At 42.7% G+C, this 19,565-nt stretch overlaps 1 protein-coding gene across 1 annotated transcript in view; it reads right to left on the reverse strand.

Moving 5' to 3' along the window:
• Positions 1 to 369: 369 nt before the first annotated feature.
• Positions 370 to 19,565, reverse strand: part of PELI2 (pellino E3 ubiquitin protein ligase family member 2) — a 47,235-nt gene continuing 28,039 nt past the window's right edge. The window contains exons 3-6 of the mRNA XM_031553797.1: positions 10,748 to 10,849; positions 5,268 to 5,465; positions 4,690 to 4,878; positions 370 to 2,028 (exon numbers count right to left, since the gene is read on the reverse strand). Coding sequence (XP_031409657.1) covers positions 1,462 to 2,028; positions 4,690 to 4,878; positions 5,268 to 5,465; positions 10,748 to 10,849 — 1,056 coding nt within the window. The 3' untranslated portion in view covers positions 370 to 1,461. The remainder of the gene's footprint in view (positions 2,029 to 4,689; positions 4,879 to 5,267; positions 5,466 to 10,747; positions 10,850 to 19,565) is intronic.

Consider the following 19,565-nt stretch of genomic DNA (forward strand, 5'->3'; position numbering starts at 1 on the left):
CAGAAACCAAATCAGAGCTCTCATTCTGCATGAAATGACACTAACAGTGGGCAGGGTACATCTCATATGAAATTCTGATTTAATTATCTCCACAGTAAATATTTATCAGCTCCCTTAAAAAGTCAGGAATTCCAAGTGATCCACTTCAGACGTACCACCCTGATACGTGGATCTGATTACATTTGAATGTTGTTTGATTTGCAAACATTTAAAAAAAGAAGATACAAACACATCTCAATCTGCATAAAGAGGTGACAGATGGCAGCTAGTTGAAAACTGAACAGAAATATTCAGCTGAACTAGAAAGGATGCTCTCCTCACAGCATTTTGGCTACCAAGTGAACTCAAATAAATTATTTTTAACCTTTGTTTTTTATTATTTCAAAGCGTAACGGTGTATAGCCACAATCCATTGAAGCACTTCGATTCTTAAATCCCATCTGTGGGATTGTACTTGTATGCCAATTAAGTGCTTCCCTGAATTCAGGTTTATGTAAATAGGTTCTGTATCAATTGCACCTGAATCTTCTGTTTTGCTGTAGCACTACATCCCTTTCTTGGATTTAGTTTTTCAAGGCTTGCTACATCTCAACCCAACGGTTCTGGGCATGCAAGGCGCAGGTAGGGCAAGCTAAGCTAAGCAGAAATAAAGAGATCAGACTACACGTATACAGAACGCTGGCTTAGAACCAGATGTATGTATGTAGAAAAGTGAAGAGGTTTCACCGTATGCAAGTAAACAGGGAAGAAATAACAAAACAAAAACCCAGCCACACACTACACATAATGAGCAGTGGACATCTATTACACTGAAAAGAAATCAATGCAAACAGGATTTCCTCAGTTTCAAGTAATCCTTGATGCCTTGTTGGCCAGCTGTGTTATACCATAATAGATATTTTAATTACATTTATACTCTACAATTTAGGCAGCTACTTTTTCTCTTACATATCCAATTATCTCTAGTGAACATTCACCTATGGCTGTCCACACATTCTGCTTTAGCTCCTTGAGAAACTATTCAAGTTAAATTATACTGCAAATTAAAGACAGTTACATTCTGTACGTTCCTTCTAGGTTTGAAAAATAGGTTTTAAAGGCTTGTCAAAGTTTAGAAGAAAAACCTTTCCATTAAAAAATCTTAGCTTAAAAAAATCATTAAGACATCTTTTTCTGATCCGGGGTACTAATAAAAAGATTACAAATATACTACAATTTGACCGAGAAGACTTTGTGAATATGCTGCTTTTGAGCATGCAACCCCACTGATATCTGTCGAGTTCCAGGTATCAATGTATCCCATTCCACCACAGTTCCTCACCATTTCCTTTGTCAGTTCCCCATCCCCACCCCACCACCCTATTAATAACGTTATAAAAAAAGGTAAAATCTAGAGTTAGTGGCAAAATTTTCACAGTAAGTTGTTAAACAAAACGTTATCGTGGTCATCGCAAAGTGATATCAGTCAATTGGACCCTGAAAAATAAGCTTGACGCAGTTGTGTTCCCCAGACAGTTGTGTTGCACAAAAAGGGCAGGCAGCATGAAACGCGTGAGTACCGTGAGGCAGCGGGATTTGAGACCAGTATTTTGCAGATTTCTCAGAGCACACGTGTCCACAAGGGGTGAAAGCATGAGTTGGAGGACCAGCATCCACGTAAAAGCCCGCTTCGCAACCAAGCCAGAGAGGCACGTAGGGGCCAATGGTTCTGCACATCGGACATTCCCGCTCGTTAGCTTCTGTGTCACTGCGATGTCCCCAGTTGTGATAGCCGTGAACGTGACCACAGCTGAGGTATGCCCAGGGCTGCTTCTCTTCCACCACATCTTTACGGTTGATACTGGGAAATGCCAAAGTGTTTAACCCGACGGGACACTGCGGCCTGGCAGCGTTGATCTCCTGCCGCAGAGCTTCGATGTGTTTCTGAGTCGGGGTGTGAAACAGTCCGTCTGCTGTTCTCCACAGAAGGGTGGCTCCACACAGGTCAATGAGGGAACCATCCTGTAGGACGTTGGTCTCGTTTTCTACCTAGTGGTGGAACGCAAAGATCACAGAATCACCACAGAATCATCACAGAATGGCCAGGGTTGGAAGGGACCTCAAGGATCATGAAGCTCCAACCCCCCGCCGCAGGCAGGGCCACCAACCTCCACATTTCAGAGCAGCCCAGGCTGCCCAGGGCCCCATCCAACCTGGCCTTGAACACCTCCAGGGATGGACGGGGCATCCACAGCCTGATAACCAAGGTAAGTGGTCAGGTCTGAGACACCACTTTCACACAACCGTCTATAAATACACCCTCTCTCTCAAGAAACAATTACTTTCACCAGCATGCTAAATAACTGTCTTGTTCTTTTGTTACGGTCCTCCATTTGTCTGAATTCATCTCTCACCTCTTCTGTATTTAAGATTATAATAAGCATGGCTTTTTTTTTTAAATCTTGTTCTTGTAGATGAAATCTTAAATTCGCAACTACTACATGCTACGGGAATACTAGTTACCATGCAGTTTCCCTTCCTCTATTTCTTTGTGAAATTATCACATTACATTAACTTCTTCAGAAGGTGTCCTTTCCCGTGGTAGGGTTGGAACTAGATGGTCTTCAAGGTCTCCTCCAATCCACACCATTCTGTGATTCTATAACAACTCTCACCGCTGAGCACGTGACTTTTTGTCTGGTACTGACTGCCTTTGATAAGACATCACAGATGGAAGGGGAGACCTGCCATTCCCTCAGGGCTGCTTCAGCCAGGCAGCCAGCTAGCTCCCCTGTAACTCCTTGCCCACGTGGGTGGGCAGAGGGTTGCTCACGCTAAGACCCTGTATGGACCAAAACCAGCTACTACCAGGACCGTCCTGATACTCAGATACCATTTTTTGGCTTGTGGTAGGAGCAAAGCATTTTGCACAAGCATGAACCCCCACAGCATACCTTATTAACAGTGATATATTGCAGATAAATGACAATTACGGATAAATGACAAATGCAGCACCAGCTGCATGCGCAGGTACATTCAAAGGTGTCATCACAGAGTGAATTACAAGTCACATCTCTCAAGAGACAAGTTCTGCAACCAAAGCCACCCAGCCTCAGCTTCTGAGCAATGAATCCCCCCATCCAAACTAATTAGCCCTCTATTCAGTGAGGTGTTCCATGCAAATACAGCCCCAATAAGCACTGCCTAAGGGTTTCTCTTATCTGAACGAAAGCAGGTAATCATGATACATTTTCAAGGGATTATGCTAAACACATTGTACCTCAGCGAAATATTCTAATTTATTTTAATTTCAAAAGTATATAGGCATTGCTCCCAGTTCAGTTGTGAAGAATATGTATTAAATGAAATTAAGAGAGACAGCATACCCACTGCCCAGGTTTGTACATTGAAAATGAGTAGAAAATGTCACTAAGACAAAATAAATCCCATGGACATTAAGTAGGTCACATGAAGTCATCACTACAGCCTAAGAATTCCATGAATGACAAGCAATTTGGCATTCACATTTTAATCCAGTTTAAATTCAGATTAACTGTGTATCATCCTTGCATAAAGCACCTAGATGGTACAATACAGACTACAGATAAAAAGTCACCATCATAAAATACTACCAGCAGGAAAAAATAAATAAAGTACAAAAAAGCTCAGTGGTTCAAATAGAGAATCCTTGATTTGATGCACTTCAGATAATGCCTTCACAAACAGAAAAGAAAAAAGCCCTCATATGCAATGTGTTCAATTCATTATACGCTGCATTTGGTTTTATGAACCAAATCAACGGATACTGATCACATCAATACCAGTGTGCCATGTAATTTTATTTCAATGAGAATTCAAATCATTTTACATGCAGGAAAGGGAATCTGTTTTAGTATTGCCTTTCTTTAGGAGCACTATCAAGGTACTTTGCTAACCACGTACAAAGGGCACAACTGCAACATCAAAACAATTTATATACTCCAGGTTGTTTTCTGGAGTTTCAGTATTTTGTTCTGCATTCATTTTCCAAACCCAATGAAGGAGTCAGTTTTCAGCAAAGCAAAACTGGGTAAGTCAGTTCAGCATGAGCACATGGATACCTCTAACACTATTAAACTAATGAGAACGAGGCAGCAGCACAAAAGCAGCTTTGGCATGAAGGGGAGAGGGATGAAAATCCTCTCCCTCTGTTCTCAGTGTTTAAAGTCTGGCAGATGGATGATGAATTTAACACATAAACCCTGGTTACATATGGCACAGGTTGGCAGCTGAAGCCTTCCACTGCTGGTAAAGGCGAAGCTACCCTGCTCCATAGGAGAATACAGGAATATACTTAGCAGGGCTCCTTTTATCTTCCTAGTAGCAGGTAAATCAAACAGAAGCTGCACTATTCAAACTCGTTTTGCATACAAGCAGACTCTTTTAAAGTTCTAAGTGCACGGGGAGCTGTCTTTTGCAATACAAACTTCCAGATCTTCCCATGTCTCAGAAGGACATTTAAGAGGTGAACATTCAAGAGCAAAGTTTGTTTAGCTTTTACACTCGGCACTGTTTCAGTTGGGAAGAAGTGACATTAGCACAAGACTAAAGAGAATTCTATATAAGTAAAAACAGAGCAGCAACGAGAACACTCTGTAGCACACACATACTCAAGGATATTGGTACCCTCTACCCTTGCTCTGGTTTAATGACCAGCTGCTTTCCACTTACCAGCTTCCCTCTTTGCTGAGCGGATCTGGTTTCCCGGAGGGTGTACACATCCCCACAGACAGAGATCTCACGCCAAACTCCAGGTTTAGACTCCTCAGTGAACCCTCCTTTTGGATGCATGACCAACACCCCATTGGTTGTTAACCCATCCATGTGGCCATCAGGATTTTTCCATTTTGCTGCTTTTTCCTGCGTGTGACAACCAGCCCCAGAAAGAAAAGTTTGTCTGTAAGTTTACAGATTGAAGTTTACAGATGAATTCCTTTGTCTTCTGCACCCAAAACCACAACAGCAGTACTCCCAGTGAGCATCAAGAGCATAACATAAAGAAAAACTCTGACAGCTACTGCAGTAGACCTTCATCAATAAAGACAATTATCACCAAGAGTCCACGATAATAAATCTGGCACATAAAACTACAGTTACTTCTTAATACCGTGGCTGCTACACTGCAGTAATAGAAGTCTAACGACAGGATAAGTTACCAACTTACAACAAGAGAATCTGAGGCCTTGAAAATAAAAAGAGGCCAAAAATTGAGTTTGCTCGCATTTAACATAATCAATAGAACTACTTACACCGAGAAATATGTTTTTAGAAGAGTCAAATCCAGCTGCAAAAATCCTTGCTGTATATGGTGGGCTCCTGTCACAAACAATCCTGCATGCAAAGCGGGAGATGGTGCTCTGTGTAATCTGAGTTTCATCGTTGTTTTGACTCCCAGAAATAGTATCTGTCACTACAAAGTCTATGGGGCTTTCTGTTGACCTCCCAACCTGCAAAAAGTAAAATGGTGGTATAGTTAGAAAGAATCATGGAAACATCACCCATTGAGGGCATAATTTTGTCAAGTTAACGCTGATGACATCAATAACCTACTGTCTACTGAATTTCTGGATCACAGAATGGCCTGGGTTGCAAAGGAGCACAGTGCTCATCCAGTTCCAACCCCCTGCTGTGTGCAGGTCGCCAACCAGCAGCCCAGGCTGCCCAGAGCCACATCCAGCCTGGCCTTGAATGCCTCCAGGGATGGGGCATCCACAGCCTCCTTGGGCAACCTGTTGCAGTGTGATGGAACACAATGGATGGCAAGATCCAATTAGGGGCTCACACATCTTCACATTGGTCCTAGGCACAAATGCTAACAACAGCTAACACAGCAAGGCAGCTTATGTTTGTTTGTCCATCACAGCTCCCACAAATTGTTTGATGGCAAACCGTCAACAGCACAAGGGATTCTCATCTTGATATTGCATAATCCAATTACAAGCTAGCTGCCACTGTATTCTGTCAATTAAGAAAAAGCTTGAAAAATAGAAAGTTTTCTTCATAATTCTTGTTCCAATTTAATTTGCGATGAAAATAAAGGACTTGTTTTTTAGATCCAGAACCTGATTACTTTTGTACGTCTTAACAAAAAACTACACACCTTCACATTTTCTGAATTTACAGTTCGAGAGCAGAAAAGCTTTCAGATAAAACCTATTCTATGATTAAGTTTATTCCAAATCACAAGGAAGTTAGAAACATATTTTTGTCTACTGGCCAGCAGTGTTTTTATTGTTTTGAAGAAAAGGGGTTTTTGTTTTTGTTTTATATCTTGCTGACTACATGTTTTAATTGTAAAACTGGCAACACCTCAGCAGTGCAAAACAGGACAGCAGGAACTAAACTTGTGGTTGGACTTGATGATCTTTATGGTCTTTCCCAACCTGAGCAATTCTGTGATTCCATGATTATATGAAATGCAATCTCAGTGCCCAAGAAATTGCATTCTGTCTAACTTCTTGCTCTACAAAGGCATCTACTGGAACACGCATCTTGTTTTATCATGAATATTAGCATCTCTGCAAATCAAATTCATTGTATCAGCCTAAAACAGTAAAGAAATGTTATCTAAGAGTTGAGGAAAGTGATATGTTTGATATGTAAGCCCTGTCACAACTGAATGACAGAAACTTTCTGTGCAGGATCTTTCCCATGCTCCTGTTCTACTTGCAGTTCTGCTTTGCAGTGTTACTCCTGAATGCAAGCTGAAAGTCGTGTCTCAAGGAACACATCCAATTCTTTCCTCTGCATCACAGCTCAAAGTAAAAAATATGATGAGCTTGTCAGAGAAAAACCACCGAGGAAATACTAGCAGAGGCCTCATCAAAAGTTTGCACTTCAATTTTTCAGTGAAAGTAACACGATTGCCAGAATACCCAATAGATAGAGTTTAGAAAACCACTTAATATAGGAAATTCTGATTTATGAAACTTGACAGGTTCAATCTAATAAACTATAAAGCTGTCTTCTACAATATTACCACCAACAGGCTCCTATTTGCCACCCAGTGCAGCTCCTGCTAAGAGTCAGCACTGACCAGCAGCAGGAAGCTTATTCATAACTTCTGACTAATCCATATGCAAAGTCTCTTAAAGGGTAATCAATAACGAATATAAAGTTGTTCTTAACAAGCTCCTGCCTGCTGCAGCCTCCCCAACAGCTCACTCAAAGCTTTTAAGATGCAATTAGAAAATCCTGGCTTATTTTCCTGTAAAAGCTGCAAGCATTCGTGCCTTGTCTTCCTCATATCTCCCTCATCTGTCAACATGAAATCCAAATACATCCAGACACAAGCATGAAAATACATATACCACGATCCTGCATTTTTAAAAAGCTGAGATTAAAAGTAAATTTTGAGCAACAACGTAAGGCTGCATTTCAGGACTCTTTCTGACCAGTGCCATCATTTCACCCAACTGCTTCCAACTCCACGCTATGAATTTTGCAACTGATGTACCAGACAGCTTCTGCTGTCTACACTACAAACTGCTGTTAAAAGCTGTTAGAGCCAGGCCATCAGTCAACTCGCTACTGCCTACTGTCAGTCAAACAGGTGTTATCAAAAAGCCCTCACTCCTGAGACAAGGCAAACCCAGACAGCCTGCCAGCACACAACGCAACCGCTGTAGACTCTTCAACTCAACAGAACTCTGTTCTGATCATTGGGGGAAACAGGGAGAAGCATTTTATGTTGTTTTCAAGAGAAATCATAGAATGGCTTGGGTTGAAAAGGACCACAATGATCATCTAGTTTCAACCCCCCTGCTATGTGCAGGGTCAAACGTTCAAATCCAATGTTCACGTGCAATATTCCTGCTTCCTCTATAGACCTGGAGTTATTTAGGCTGCTGGCTTCACACTGTGATCCTTTTAGTGATACTAATTTGATCCACTCTTGTCCAAACAGACTGTGAAGGAACAGGTTCTACTCCAACCTGATGCATCACCAACAGATTGCACCAACTCGTAAAAATCTTTTTTTTTTTTTTGCAACACATAGGTGATGAAAGGAACAACCTGTCTTTGGGAAACAGAAAATGAAACGTTAGCACATCTATCCTTTTAACCAAATGAATACACTTCGTCTAGGTGTCACTAATACAAAGCTCCACAGTAGCATTTGTGCTCAAAATTCACTAGACAATTACATCAAGGAAAAAAAAACACACAACAGAATAATAAATAGAAATGTAATCTGCATGGCTAACACAGTGTGCAGTGCACAGGGAACAGGGGCTGGAATATGTGTGCATATGGGGCATGGTGTTATAAACTAGATAACTAATAGGTTATACACAGGAATTGATGGAAATTTTAATGTCATTGAAAGTATCAAGAAATTGCATGGTTTGCCTGATAGCACATGTCATCAGGAGTCTGAGGAGAGGCCCCAAGCCTCAAGACAATCCTCCATCTTGCATTATCCTTCCCTTTCCAGATTCTGTATCCTTACCACTGTTCTAGAGAAGTCAGGAAAACAAACTTCAGAAGAAAGCAGCAAACTCAAAGAATTGTCTACTCAAGCAACGACCGATCAGTAGTGAAGTTTTATGCTGCAGATCAATACAGACAACCAGGAATTTGCCACTGTGTGTGACTGAGCAGCATAAAACTGCCTTCCAGTAGCTACTCTGACAGCCCACAGCCTAAATCTTGAGAATAATTAAAGCCCAGTGGCTTGCCCAACTTAACTGAAGCCTCTTCAGCTGCTGTCTGAGCATGCCTCAAGCAGCAAAATACTGTCACAATCTACCAGACCATTTCCTTCCCCATTACATGCTTATCAGACCCTTCAGGCCCATATCTGTAGCACACTGAAGGAGGCTACAGGCAGAGGAAACATGAACCAGCATGCAGCACTCAAGGTAAAGCTGAGATCAAGTCACAGCACGACAGCCTTCACATCACGGCTGAGCTGAAAAGACAAATTTGAACAACACAGAAGTTGTAAGCCTGACACGTGAGCTGTTTGAGGGGGCACCAGGAGGACTGGGATGCTCTACAAACACGAGACTCATCTCAGAACGTTCTGTTAATAAGATGGGATGGGTTGGCTTGTAACAGGTCAAACCAGTCGTGTAACTACAAAGGTATGACACAGACGATGGCACGAACCACAGGCAGCGTCTCAGAGGTGAATGAGTAGAGAAGCAAAAATGAGAGCTTTTGTGACATTTCACTCGGCATCTGAGAGCTGATCCAGGCTTGCAGCACGGCAGTAAGATGTGCACTGCAGTGCCAGCTGGTGCAGTAGGTCTCTGGGTCAGTTCAAGCTGTCTCACTGTGTTACTCCATGCAAGTTCCTGCTCTGCTGAGCATCAGTGGATCCCAACGGGTGCCAGGGGAAGCTGCTACGTTAGCTAGGCTGCTCCACACTGACGTGAGTGTAGAGAGTTCCTCTCAAGGTAAAATCCTGGTTTAGGTTTGAAGTACCTTTAATTAGCTTCCTTACCCTACTGCCTTAGACAGGCATCACCTGTACAGCAGTCTGTAGAGCATGGCTTTACTTCAGGCTGCTAGATTTCATTAGTGACAGCTGATCCCTCCAGCTAATTCTTTACTGACATCCTTCCCTAAAGTAAAAGCTGCAACTACCACTATATTATTATACAAGGAAAGAGTTATCTATGCAATGCAACCAAAAAAGCAGCTGTTCTGCTACTCTTCACTAGCACAAAGAATTCTTTTATTTGTGTTACTGTACACAAGAAGTAGAAAAACCTCCAGCTTTCTTAAATGGCTTTTCACAATTACTGAAATGTACAAACACTTTACTGCAGCTACTCAAAGCACAGAAGCCACCACGCAGAGATAAATATCAACCAGGAATTCAAAAGCATGGGTTACGTTTTCCTTTTACCAAAGTTCTTCAGTTCACCCCAAGTGACCATTTTTTAATCATGCAGCAGCACGTGGACAACACTGTTTCTTCTCACTCTCTTTGGACTGAACCGTTCCCAAGAAATACTGGGAAAACATTACACAGAGTAAAGAACAGAAGCCCCACAAGGTAAAAACCTTTTCATCTTGAAAGAGACGTTTCCTCTTCTGTCAACAGCATTCGGTTGCTGACCCTTCTGAATTTGAATGAGCAGGGATAACAATTCATGATAAGATGCTCTAATTACAGAGGTTGCTGACAAGACAGACCCAATTAGTCTAGATTGGAAAAGGTTGTGCATCTTTGTTTTTCCTCCAAGCTTGAAGTTTCCACTGAAATAAGCATCACACACAATAGCTAGCTTAGGTTACCAGAATATCAGATGAAGGAGGAAAACAAACACGCATATGTGGGTAAGTGAAAACAGACTGGATATCAAGGTACATAGCTTAGAGAAAACTCAGCACAGGTCCCTTTCCTTCTTTCTCATCCCACGTTCTGCTCTCATCCACTTCATTTTACTGCAGTTATTCAATGAGCTGGAAGCTGGCACAGGCAGGAGGGTACATAATTTCTGCTTATTCATGAATTCAAATGGACTACTCATTCCTTTCTGCTAATATCTGTACTATCACCACACTGCCCTTGCAGAAAAAGCCAAGTGCAGTGACAGCAGAGAAGCAGTACAGATATTAACAGATGCTGGCAGCGGTCTGAGAAGAACATATTAGGACAACTGAACAAGAATTCCACACCACAGACAAGATGCCCTGAAGAATATAAAGCAGAACTATGGTTTCATGTATTGCTTTAAAGAAATTAAAAGGAATGAGTTGCATACAGCCTTACCTGAAACATGTCTGTATCTTTATCATGTGTGTACTCCACTACAACCGTCTGATTTCTGGATAAAGTGTAAGAGATACTGTGCTGACCTTTACAGCTGATAGCCTGTTGAATTAAAAAAGAAAATAAATTATATACAGTTTCTACATAAATATCATAATCAAATTCATTTTGCTATATAAAAACCTTTGATCATGATCATAATTTTAATATGAGGCTTGGTAAATAAATGCAGGACTTCTCATTATAGTAGAAAATCACAAGCTGCTCTCATTTGCTTCTGGTTTTGAAGTACCCATACCTACCATTTTCATTGTCCAGACTCCAAGCATATGTTTTTAACTCAAATTATTCCAAGTTCCCAGGCTTCAGAGGAACCCAGCTCCAAAGACTGGGCTTTTAGGGTTCCATAGTTTTGTCTTCTTTTTTAAGCAAGCATACAATTAGATCAATTCCCAATTAAAAATGCCAGGATTTTGGAGGTAGGAGTGCCACTACAATTAAGCAGACTTAGCACTTACATAAATCACGAGGAAGAGCGTGCACTTTCAACATGTTTTTCCTCACTCTAGTGTTTCTCACTCCCTGCCAAAGGAAACTGATCTCTACAGATACGAATGCAGCAAAGACCAAGCAGTACTTCAGCATTTAAAACAAGACTACAAGAGGACACCTCCTGCTGCACATAGCAGGGAGGTTGAAACTAGATGATCATTGTGGTCCTTTTCAATCCAGGCCATTCTATATGATAAGATCTGGCTAAGTCTGAATTCTGGTTAAGCCTTCCCAGGTTTATATCTGTACAGAAAAGCTGTACCAGTGCAACAACAACTTCCAGGACAGAATGGAGACATCACTCCAACATAGGAGTGCTCACAGCTCTGAAAAAGTCACCCACAAACAACAAAACAAACAGTAAGAAACCCATTTCCCATCTAAAATAAGAGCACAGTTGTCCCAGTGGAGAGCTGTAAGAAGGGGTGGGACATAGCAATTTTTTTTGGAACCTCTGAGACTCATACAGCATTTCTGTGGCACTAATGATCGGTTCTCAAGCTTTGGATTAATACTTATTATGCAATGTCAAAGCATAATTGCACTCTGTGTACAATGTAAATGCATCAATAAAAGCTTCAGGACAGAGGAGAACCCACTGAGAAACTGTGCCTATTGGCTAACAGGGGACTACATGTAAATATCAAGTTCATACAATGGCACGTAATTAGGAAAAAGGTAATGACTTACTACTCAGAAACACTTGCAGATACTTAAGGACTGAATTAATAAGTAAATTAAAGCTTTCTCCAGATTCCTGCTGAAGGGGTTCCTTTTCTAGTCTCAACAGCTTCATTCCCTTGTGGGGCTCTTCACCTACAAAATCACAGCTGGGGTGGGTAAGCCGAGCAGCTACGTGTATTCTGCTCTTCTGTCTGTCATCTCTCACAGAAGCCCAGAAGTTCCTAATGCTCCAAGTGCTAAACAAATCATCAGAAGCGTTGCTGAATGTTAGAGCTACCTAAAAACACCGCCATGCACACTAAAAGCCTACTAAGGGTGAGCAGAACTACTGATGCATACACGAGAAAACACTGGCAGAAGTATTTATTTTTTTTTTGCAACCCAGTGTCTGCAGCAACAGTTTAGAGACTGCTTTACAACATGCCTCTGCTGAAAGCTCTCAGCAGCTTCAACACCTGCTAAAGCTTTAGGCTTAGGTGATAATACCTGGAGGCAAAGGATTGGGCAAGATGACCTCACTAGTCCCTCCCAATCGTTTGTCTGCAAGCAAGCTTTTCACACTTGAGAGGTTCTGTGACTTCAAGCCATGGTGCCTAGTTCCCCTGTTTTTCTTCCAGCAGGGATAATGGCTGCTGAAAAGTGAGGTAAACACATTTGGTGACTGGTGGTGCGCTAACAGATTCAAAATTTCTTGTGTTCAATGGGCAGGCTGTTTGGTAATAACCATTATGCTGACGCACAGTGTGTTGCAAGAGCTAACAGCATCTCTAGATGCAATGCAAATGAAGTCACCACCACTTTGTGACCCGCCAGGAGCAAAGCGTGCAGCAAGAGCTTCTCCTCTTTGCTGTCCAACATGCCAGGAATGGGATCTCATGCCCCAAGCAGGTCTCAATGCTAGAGAGTGAAAATGAAACATTAAAAGCAACAAGAGACCCTTACACTTTGCATTTTAAGCATAATACTGCAATGATCAACTTCTACTCACGTTTTATCAGGCATTTCAAGTATCAGAAAGTAATTGCTTTCAGACAAAATTCATTTGTTTGTAAAAAACTGGGTGGCAGCTGAACCATCACGGGGGACAGCCCCATCCTCAACTGTTACCTGATGGTCCTGCCTTAAGCTCCAGCCGGCCCACGAGTACTGACCATCAACAGCAGGGTGAAATTAGGCAAGGATGAATGCCCTAAGCTTACACTCTTCTCAGTCTGCAATTTTTAAGGTCCAATTAAAACAAAACAAGAAAAGTGGGAAAGTAAGAAGCTCCAGAAATACTTAAGGTCATGTCCTCATCAACAGAATGTAGGGCGCAGATGTGCTAATAATTCCTTTTAGGTCACCCATGGTCAGTACCTCATCTGAAATATCAGTGTAGGACATAATCTGTATTCTTTCTTCCCCCCCTCTTTTCTTCCTCATCTTATTTCCCCTCTTTGCCTTCCTCTGTTCAAACCCAGTCATTTCCAGTCCAAAAAGCCACATTTCGTTTCCTGGACTTGTGTAATCATTGCTCAAAAAAAGCTCAAAAAGCTGAGACTATTACAAGCAATGTTCCAACCCATGTCCTTTCAGGCTACTCAGCACCAACAGTTGCTTCAATTCAAAGGACATTTTACAAGTATTTTAATTGCTTGTCTCAAAGCAATTGACCATTTCTAGTTCAGAAGAAAAGTAGCAGCGTTTCAGGACTACACAAAACCCAAGAACTGGCACAACGAATTACAAGTGTAGGGCAAATATGTGAATAAAGCAGCACTGCAAGGGGAGTGCATCCACAGGCAAAAAAAATCATGAAGGATCTCGATAGCTTAAGAAGCTATAGAAACACAGTATTACCAGTCCCAAAAGCCTGGTGATGGATTGCTCCAACCCCCTTGTACTTCTCCTAGGCTGCCACTAATTGCACAGTTCCAGTAAGTTGAGCAGGAATAAAACTCCACCTCTCTAACATACATAGCCTGAGCTTGCCAGACAGCTCAGAAACATGCAGTTCGAGGCTGGCTATTGCATATACCACCTCTTGTCCAGCCAGAATGCTGCTGGGGAGATGCAGGCTAGATTCATCCTGCTGCCTACACAACTGGGTCAGTATGGCCAGCTGTCTCAAGCTGCTGCATTCAAGTAAAGCCTTCAGGAGATAGAGTGGGGACAAAAACTCTATGGAAGAAGAAAGTAAGAAGTAATCAGAGCAGGACATCTTCCATGACAATCCCACTGCCAGCAGCTCCATGCCCACACTGGGACTGAGGGATTTTAAGTCCAAATGAAAGGAAGATTGGGGTGCCATATTCCAGTTGGCATGAAGGCTTCCCCAGCGCCTCTCTAAGCTGGAGTTCATATTTGCCATAAGTTGCTCACCGCCACGAGACTTCAGCTGCAGGACAGCACACATTTGCTCCATGCTCCTGCATGCTGAAGCAGCTCATCTTAAGAGAAAACCTCCTCTCCATTGCTAAAAGCAAGGCCTGCAGTTAGCTCACTTGTGCAGTGCTCCCACAGCCTCAAAATTTGCATTCCAGTAATTTAAGGACATAAAAACTGCCATATAGTAACAGAGACTGGAGAGGTGCATATTGGGAACCTCACTATCCCACCCTCGCTCTTAACATGACCAAAATCAGAACTTTGCAAATTACTTCACAGCAGCTTCTCAATCTTTCTGTTATTTCTCTCCCATGAGCCAAAATTATGCTTGGCCTTGGTTTTTCCCCACTTCCTTATCCACAGTTTCCATCCTTGCTTCTTTCTCTCCAGTTGGAGAGCAAGACTTCATCACAGCACTCTGCATAAAGGCCTCGGCTTACTGAGGTGCCTGATGTCAGAGGAACCAACACCAAACAGTGCTTCCCCAGCAGCAGTGCAGTAGCTCAGCCCACCCAAAACATCTCAGCCCACCCGAATGCATTGCTATCCCTCCAGATCCCCAGATCACCATTTTGAGAACTGGGAAAGCCAAATGCCCTCAGCCTACACAGAAAAACACCCAGCAGGTAAGGGGAATAACAACACACAAATTTTTTGTTAAAAAAGCAGTAGCAGAACTCTCCTTTTGCTAGCAAAATAGAGAATAAGGAGGGATAACACCAATAAAACACCTTCAGCAAACAATACTTATGCCCAATTAGCAGTAGCCATGCACACCACCTCCTCATCTGCAGGCATACAGCATTACTCAGGAGCGAGACAACACTGCAAGTGTCAACTCCTACCCTAACCACAGATGGGGCACACAGCCTCCATCCCAGCAATTAGCAGAGGGCAGCACGTCTGAAAACAAGCTTTAACCAGTTCCTGTTGTGCAACGACAGACTGATGTCAACACCACTCCAGAAATGCCTTTATGGACCAACAGGACACTGCAGGTATAGTAAATACCCTGGACTAAGGATGAGCCCCAAAGAAAGGCTTGCAAAGTACAGGTGTATTTTTCCCCCAAGGTGAAATGCAGATCTCCTAGCAATATTCCCCTAGAGGGGAAAAATTACATGGGTTTCTCACTCACCATCAAGCAGATGTTCCTTATCTAGGAGCACCTGCTGATGTGCCACAGCCCTTCCCAGCACCAACATGATGAAGGTGCTCATTTTCTACAGGCACCTTCAGCCCAGCAGTTGAAGAACAGGTCTGAAACACCCAGCATTAAGTTAACACTGCCATGCAACGGGGTCAAACCTTCTGTGTCAGGAGTGTGTCCATGAATCAAGTGGAGCAGCAGATCCTGACATTCTCACAGCCATTAGGCTGTTACTTACAAGCAGCAGTCCAATCCACTGCCAGAAATGGATGTTTTGCTGCTCTTTTTTGCTCTGCTGATAGTGTTTTCAGGAAGAAGAATAATACGTGAGCTCTGCTTTGGAAACTGAAGCTTCACTTACCAGCTCCCCAAAGATCAGACGAAAGGCACAGCGTTATGGTTACCAACTCTCCTGCACCACAGCAGAAGGGAAGCTCAAATCCATTAAGAAAAGAGGCAGCTGTCTTGCAGGAAGGGCTGTTCCATTAGAACAGGAATCCTAGTTGAGTTAATTAGGTTGGATTAGGACAATAAAATGATTTATGGGAACACTTTAGTTTCCTTTGTTGGTAGTCAAGCTGACCGACACCACACTGACGCGTGTGAAATTAATGACAGCAGTGCCTTCATGAGTTAAACGCTTTCTTCCTTGGCTGCCAGCCTTCAATTTCTTTCAGAAAAGAACACAAACACTCAGGGACATCAGACAAAAGTTCTTAAAGACGCTTTAGCCAGCAAAGAAGAATCTGTTTTAAAGGGAAGAATCCAGCACGCTTCCACTGGATTTCTAGACTGTCAGAGCCAACAACCATTGGGTTATCATGTAGAAACCACACCAAGGGCCCCTAATCATGACACTGATATTCTGCCTACTTGAGAAGTTCCCCGGCAAATTAGACCAGTTTTCAATTCATGTAACGTTAACTAAAGACTGTCTGCAGTGTTATTCAGCCTCAATGTAAAGCCACCAGTAATTGCCCAGAATTACTGCTTCTGTAGCGCTGTATTTCAATAACTCTGGAAATTTACACTGACCTCTAGCTACTGATACAGCTATTATATGTAATTGTCCCCCAGCCTCTTTCGGAGAAAATAAGAGACATTATCATGGAAATCTCCCCGTGCCTGCATCTGCTCCCTGCACAGCTCCACACAAACCCAGCTTTCAGCGCTCCCCTTTCCTTGGCAATAAGAGCCTGAATTACAACTGCAATATCTATGGCCACTTCTGAATACCAACACCTCCTCTCTAATCAACATCAGTCTCAGACGCTTGAGTGTCACGAAGTGGTTAAAGACAGTCAGCAAATGCAGGTGAAGAAAAAGCTGCTTTCTGAAAAGCACCGCACCAAATGGAACTGTAAAAACATCAAATTCCATACCAGTTTCAGACAGTTGTGTTTATTTGCTGATCTGAGCATTAACAGCCATAAACAACCCAAAGTGGGATTTTTGCCAGTTAAAGAAACAGTTTAAACCTCTGTATGCGTGGCACTGTTTGCAATCTCACTCGGAGCGAATCAATCTCTGTGCAACTTGAGGCCACTTCTGCTCAATTCACCTAAGTGCAAGTCAGTCCCTCTGAAAGCCTGGGCTCAGCTCCTAGAAACAAACAAATTCTAGTTGGTTATTTACACTTAAAAGCTTTTGTGGCTTCCAAGCACTCATGTTTGTTTCCTATGAACCCTTTCGTGCTGAGCTTGTATATTTGAGGGGGAGGGGGAAGAAGGAATAACACATTTGTATACATGGCAGCCATCTGCTCCACGTGCACACGCGGGGCTGTGCTGCTGCTGAATTGCCATTTATCAGCTCAACAGGCAGACCTTACATTATCTTCTCCATTTGCTGCACTGAGGCTTGCATAAAGCTTTAGACAACACTGCAGACTGCCCTTTCTCCAGGAGGGGCACGAAATATCCCATTGGAGTAGTTCTCTAATTTGGGTAATGCAACAAGCAAGGAGGCAGTGATCTAAGAGCATCTCCAGGTAAGTTTATTGTAAAGGAAGGTGAGTGTTGACAGACAGCTGATCACACAGAGCCCAACACCTCTGTGCATGCGGTTATTCCAGGCAATACTGCAGGATAGGCTATTCCTACGAAAGCAAGCATTGATCAGTGCCTTAGCAACGCATTCTCAATTGCATGGACTGACTCCAGATGGCCAAAATCATCATTACTGCAGACCCAAGTCCTACCCTGACACCTAGGACTCCTGAGCACGTCTGGTAAAGCTGTGCAAGGCCTAATGCTTTGTATTCCAGTGTATTAGGAGCAGCTTGAAGAAGGTGCAGTTTTATACTGACAGATGCAGCTATACTGTGTAGTGCCTCAGGTCCTCTTTGAACGTCACAAATTTCTTCTGAGTGTTATGAATCAACACTTTACCTGCCTAACCTGGGAAGCATTTTCTTTCCATCTGGCCTTCTGGCTTTTTCTACCCCTTATAGACCTGTATTTTCCCCTTCCATTTTCCTTTAAGCATACATTAAGTAATACTACATTGCAGTGATCTTTCACACATCTTTGAAATCAAGTCTGTAAACACTCCTCCCTTAGTCAGCCTGCTCCATTTCCCCTCCCCCATAGCAGAGGAGAGCTGCAGGCAGCTCAGATGCACACACAATAAGGTGCAGCAGTGCCAGATACATCACCCACTCAGCATCATCACTCACACCAAACTCCAGAATGCTCCTTTCAGCAAATTCCTGCCTGCACATTGCTCCTACACTGTCTACTGCAACTTCTTCAGAGCTGCTTACCATATTCTGCTCTGAGGACATCACACCTGCTTTGAAAGCCCAGGAAAAGGCACACGTTATCACTGCCCTGTACTGACTTTTGTCAATGGGATATACCTCACCTGGGTTCCAAAAACTGGTCTCTGACTTCTAGGACATGTATGCACGCTCCTTTAAACTTCAAGTTCTTACACTGGTAGTCAACAGTAATTATTCACACTTAGAAATAGCCATCTCACAATTTCTCATTTATTCTATCACGCTGCCTTTTCATTACCTTAACTGCTCACTACAGGGTATATGAGACATGGCTTGGTGACAGGACTCAGTAGGTGAAGCTGACGGTTGAACTTTGTGATCTTGGAAGTCTGCTGCAACCTAGATGATCGTATGATTCTTTTTGGAGATCCACCTGCCATATCACAGGTCAGATTCGCATATACCTGCATCTTTCTTCCAGTTTTGAGGAGTGGGTAAGATAGTTTTTTGGATCACACGTCTGTTCCCATTTCAGCTTCAGCCTACCACGCAGTCACGTCACTGCCTTAAAGGAGAACGCATACAGGCATGGAGGAAGGCCCAAATATGATTTTGCTACAGCAGCTGGAGCACATCCCCCAACACTCTTGATACACCCACAGAAGTGTCTGTAATTAGAGAAGGATGCAACAGTGTTTGTAACTGAACATTCTGGTGCCAGCAGTTTACAATCCATTTCTATACATCAGGAACAAAAGCAGCAGATGCTTGGCTACACTTATGTATTTGGATACGCCAAGCACACAAAACAGTCAGAAATTAGAATCTTTAACTAAAAACCACAAAAAATAGTGATAGAGTCCCCTCAAGGGCTTCTATCAATACACAGACTGAAAGATTTGTACACTTAGCACATCAGCAGTGAATGCTTCTGTGAATCAAAGCACCCATGAGCACCGATCTAAGCCTGCCTGCCAAAGGAGAGCACATAATAGCAAGATGAGAAGCAGCATATCATTCTGTAGCTTCCACAAGCCATAAATTCAATCTGACACAAATCAATTTTACATTAAGACAGCCAAAGGCTCTCCAGACAGTTACCTTAACAGACCTGTTAAGCAGCTGCACGGAAATCTCTCAGGAAAAAGAAAAGTTAACTCTTGCCAAAAAGCCATTGAACGCTTATGGAAAGCAGTTAGGTTTTATAGAGCCCAACAAGGGACAGAAGTTGCTTCCTAAACTTCACACTACAGCTTGAGCATTGTGAGGGAAAGCACAGAAGGAGCATGCCCACAGGATCTGCCTCCAGCTGGGATGAAGGAGGAGGCTCTGACCAGCAGGCT

The sequence above is a fragment of the Meleagris gallopavo genome, chromosome 5, assembly GCF_000146605.3.
Source record: "Meleagris gallopavo isolate NT-WF06-2002-E0010 breed Aviagen turkey brand Nicholas breeding stock chromosome 5, Turkey_5.1, whole genome shotgun sequence".
Lineage (NCBI taxonomy): Eukaryota > Metazoa > Chordata > Aves > Galliformes > Phasianidae > Meleagris > Meleagris gallopavo.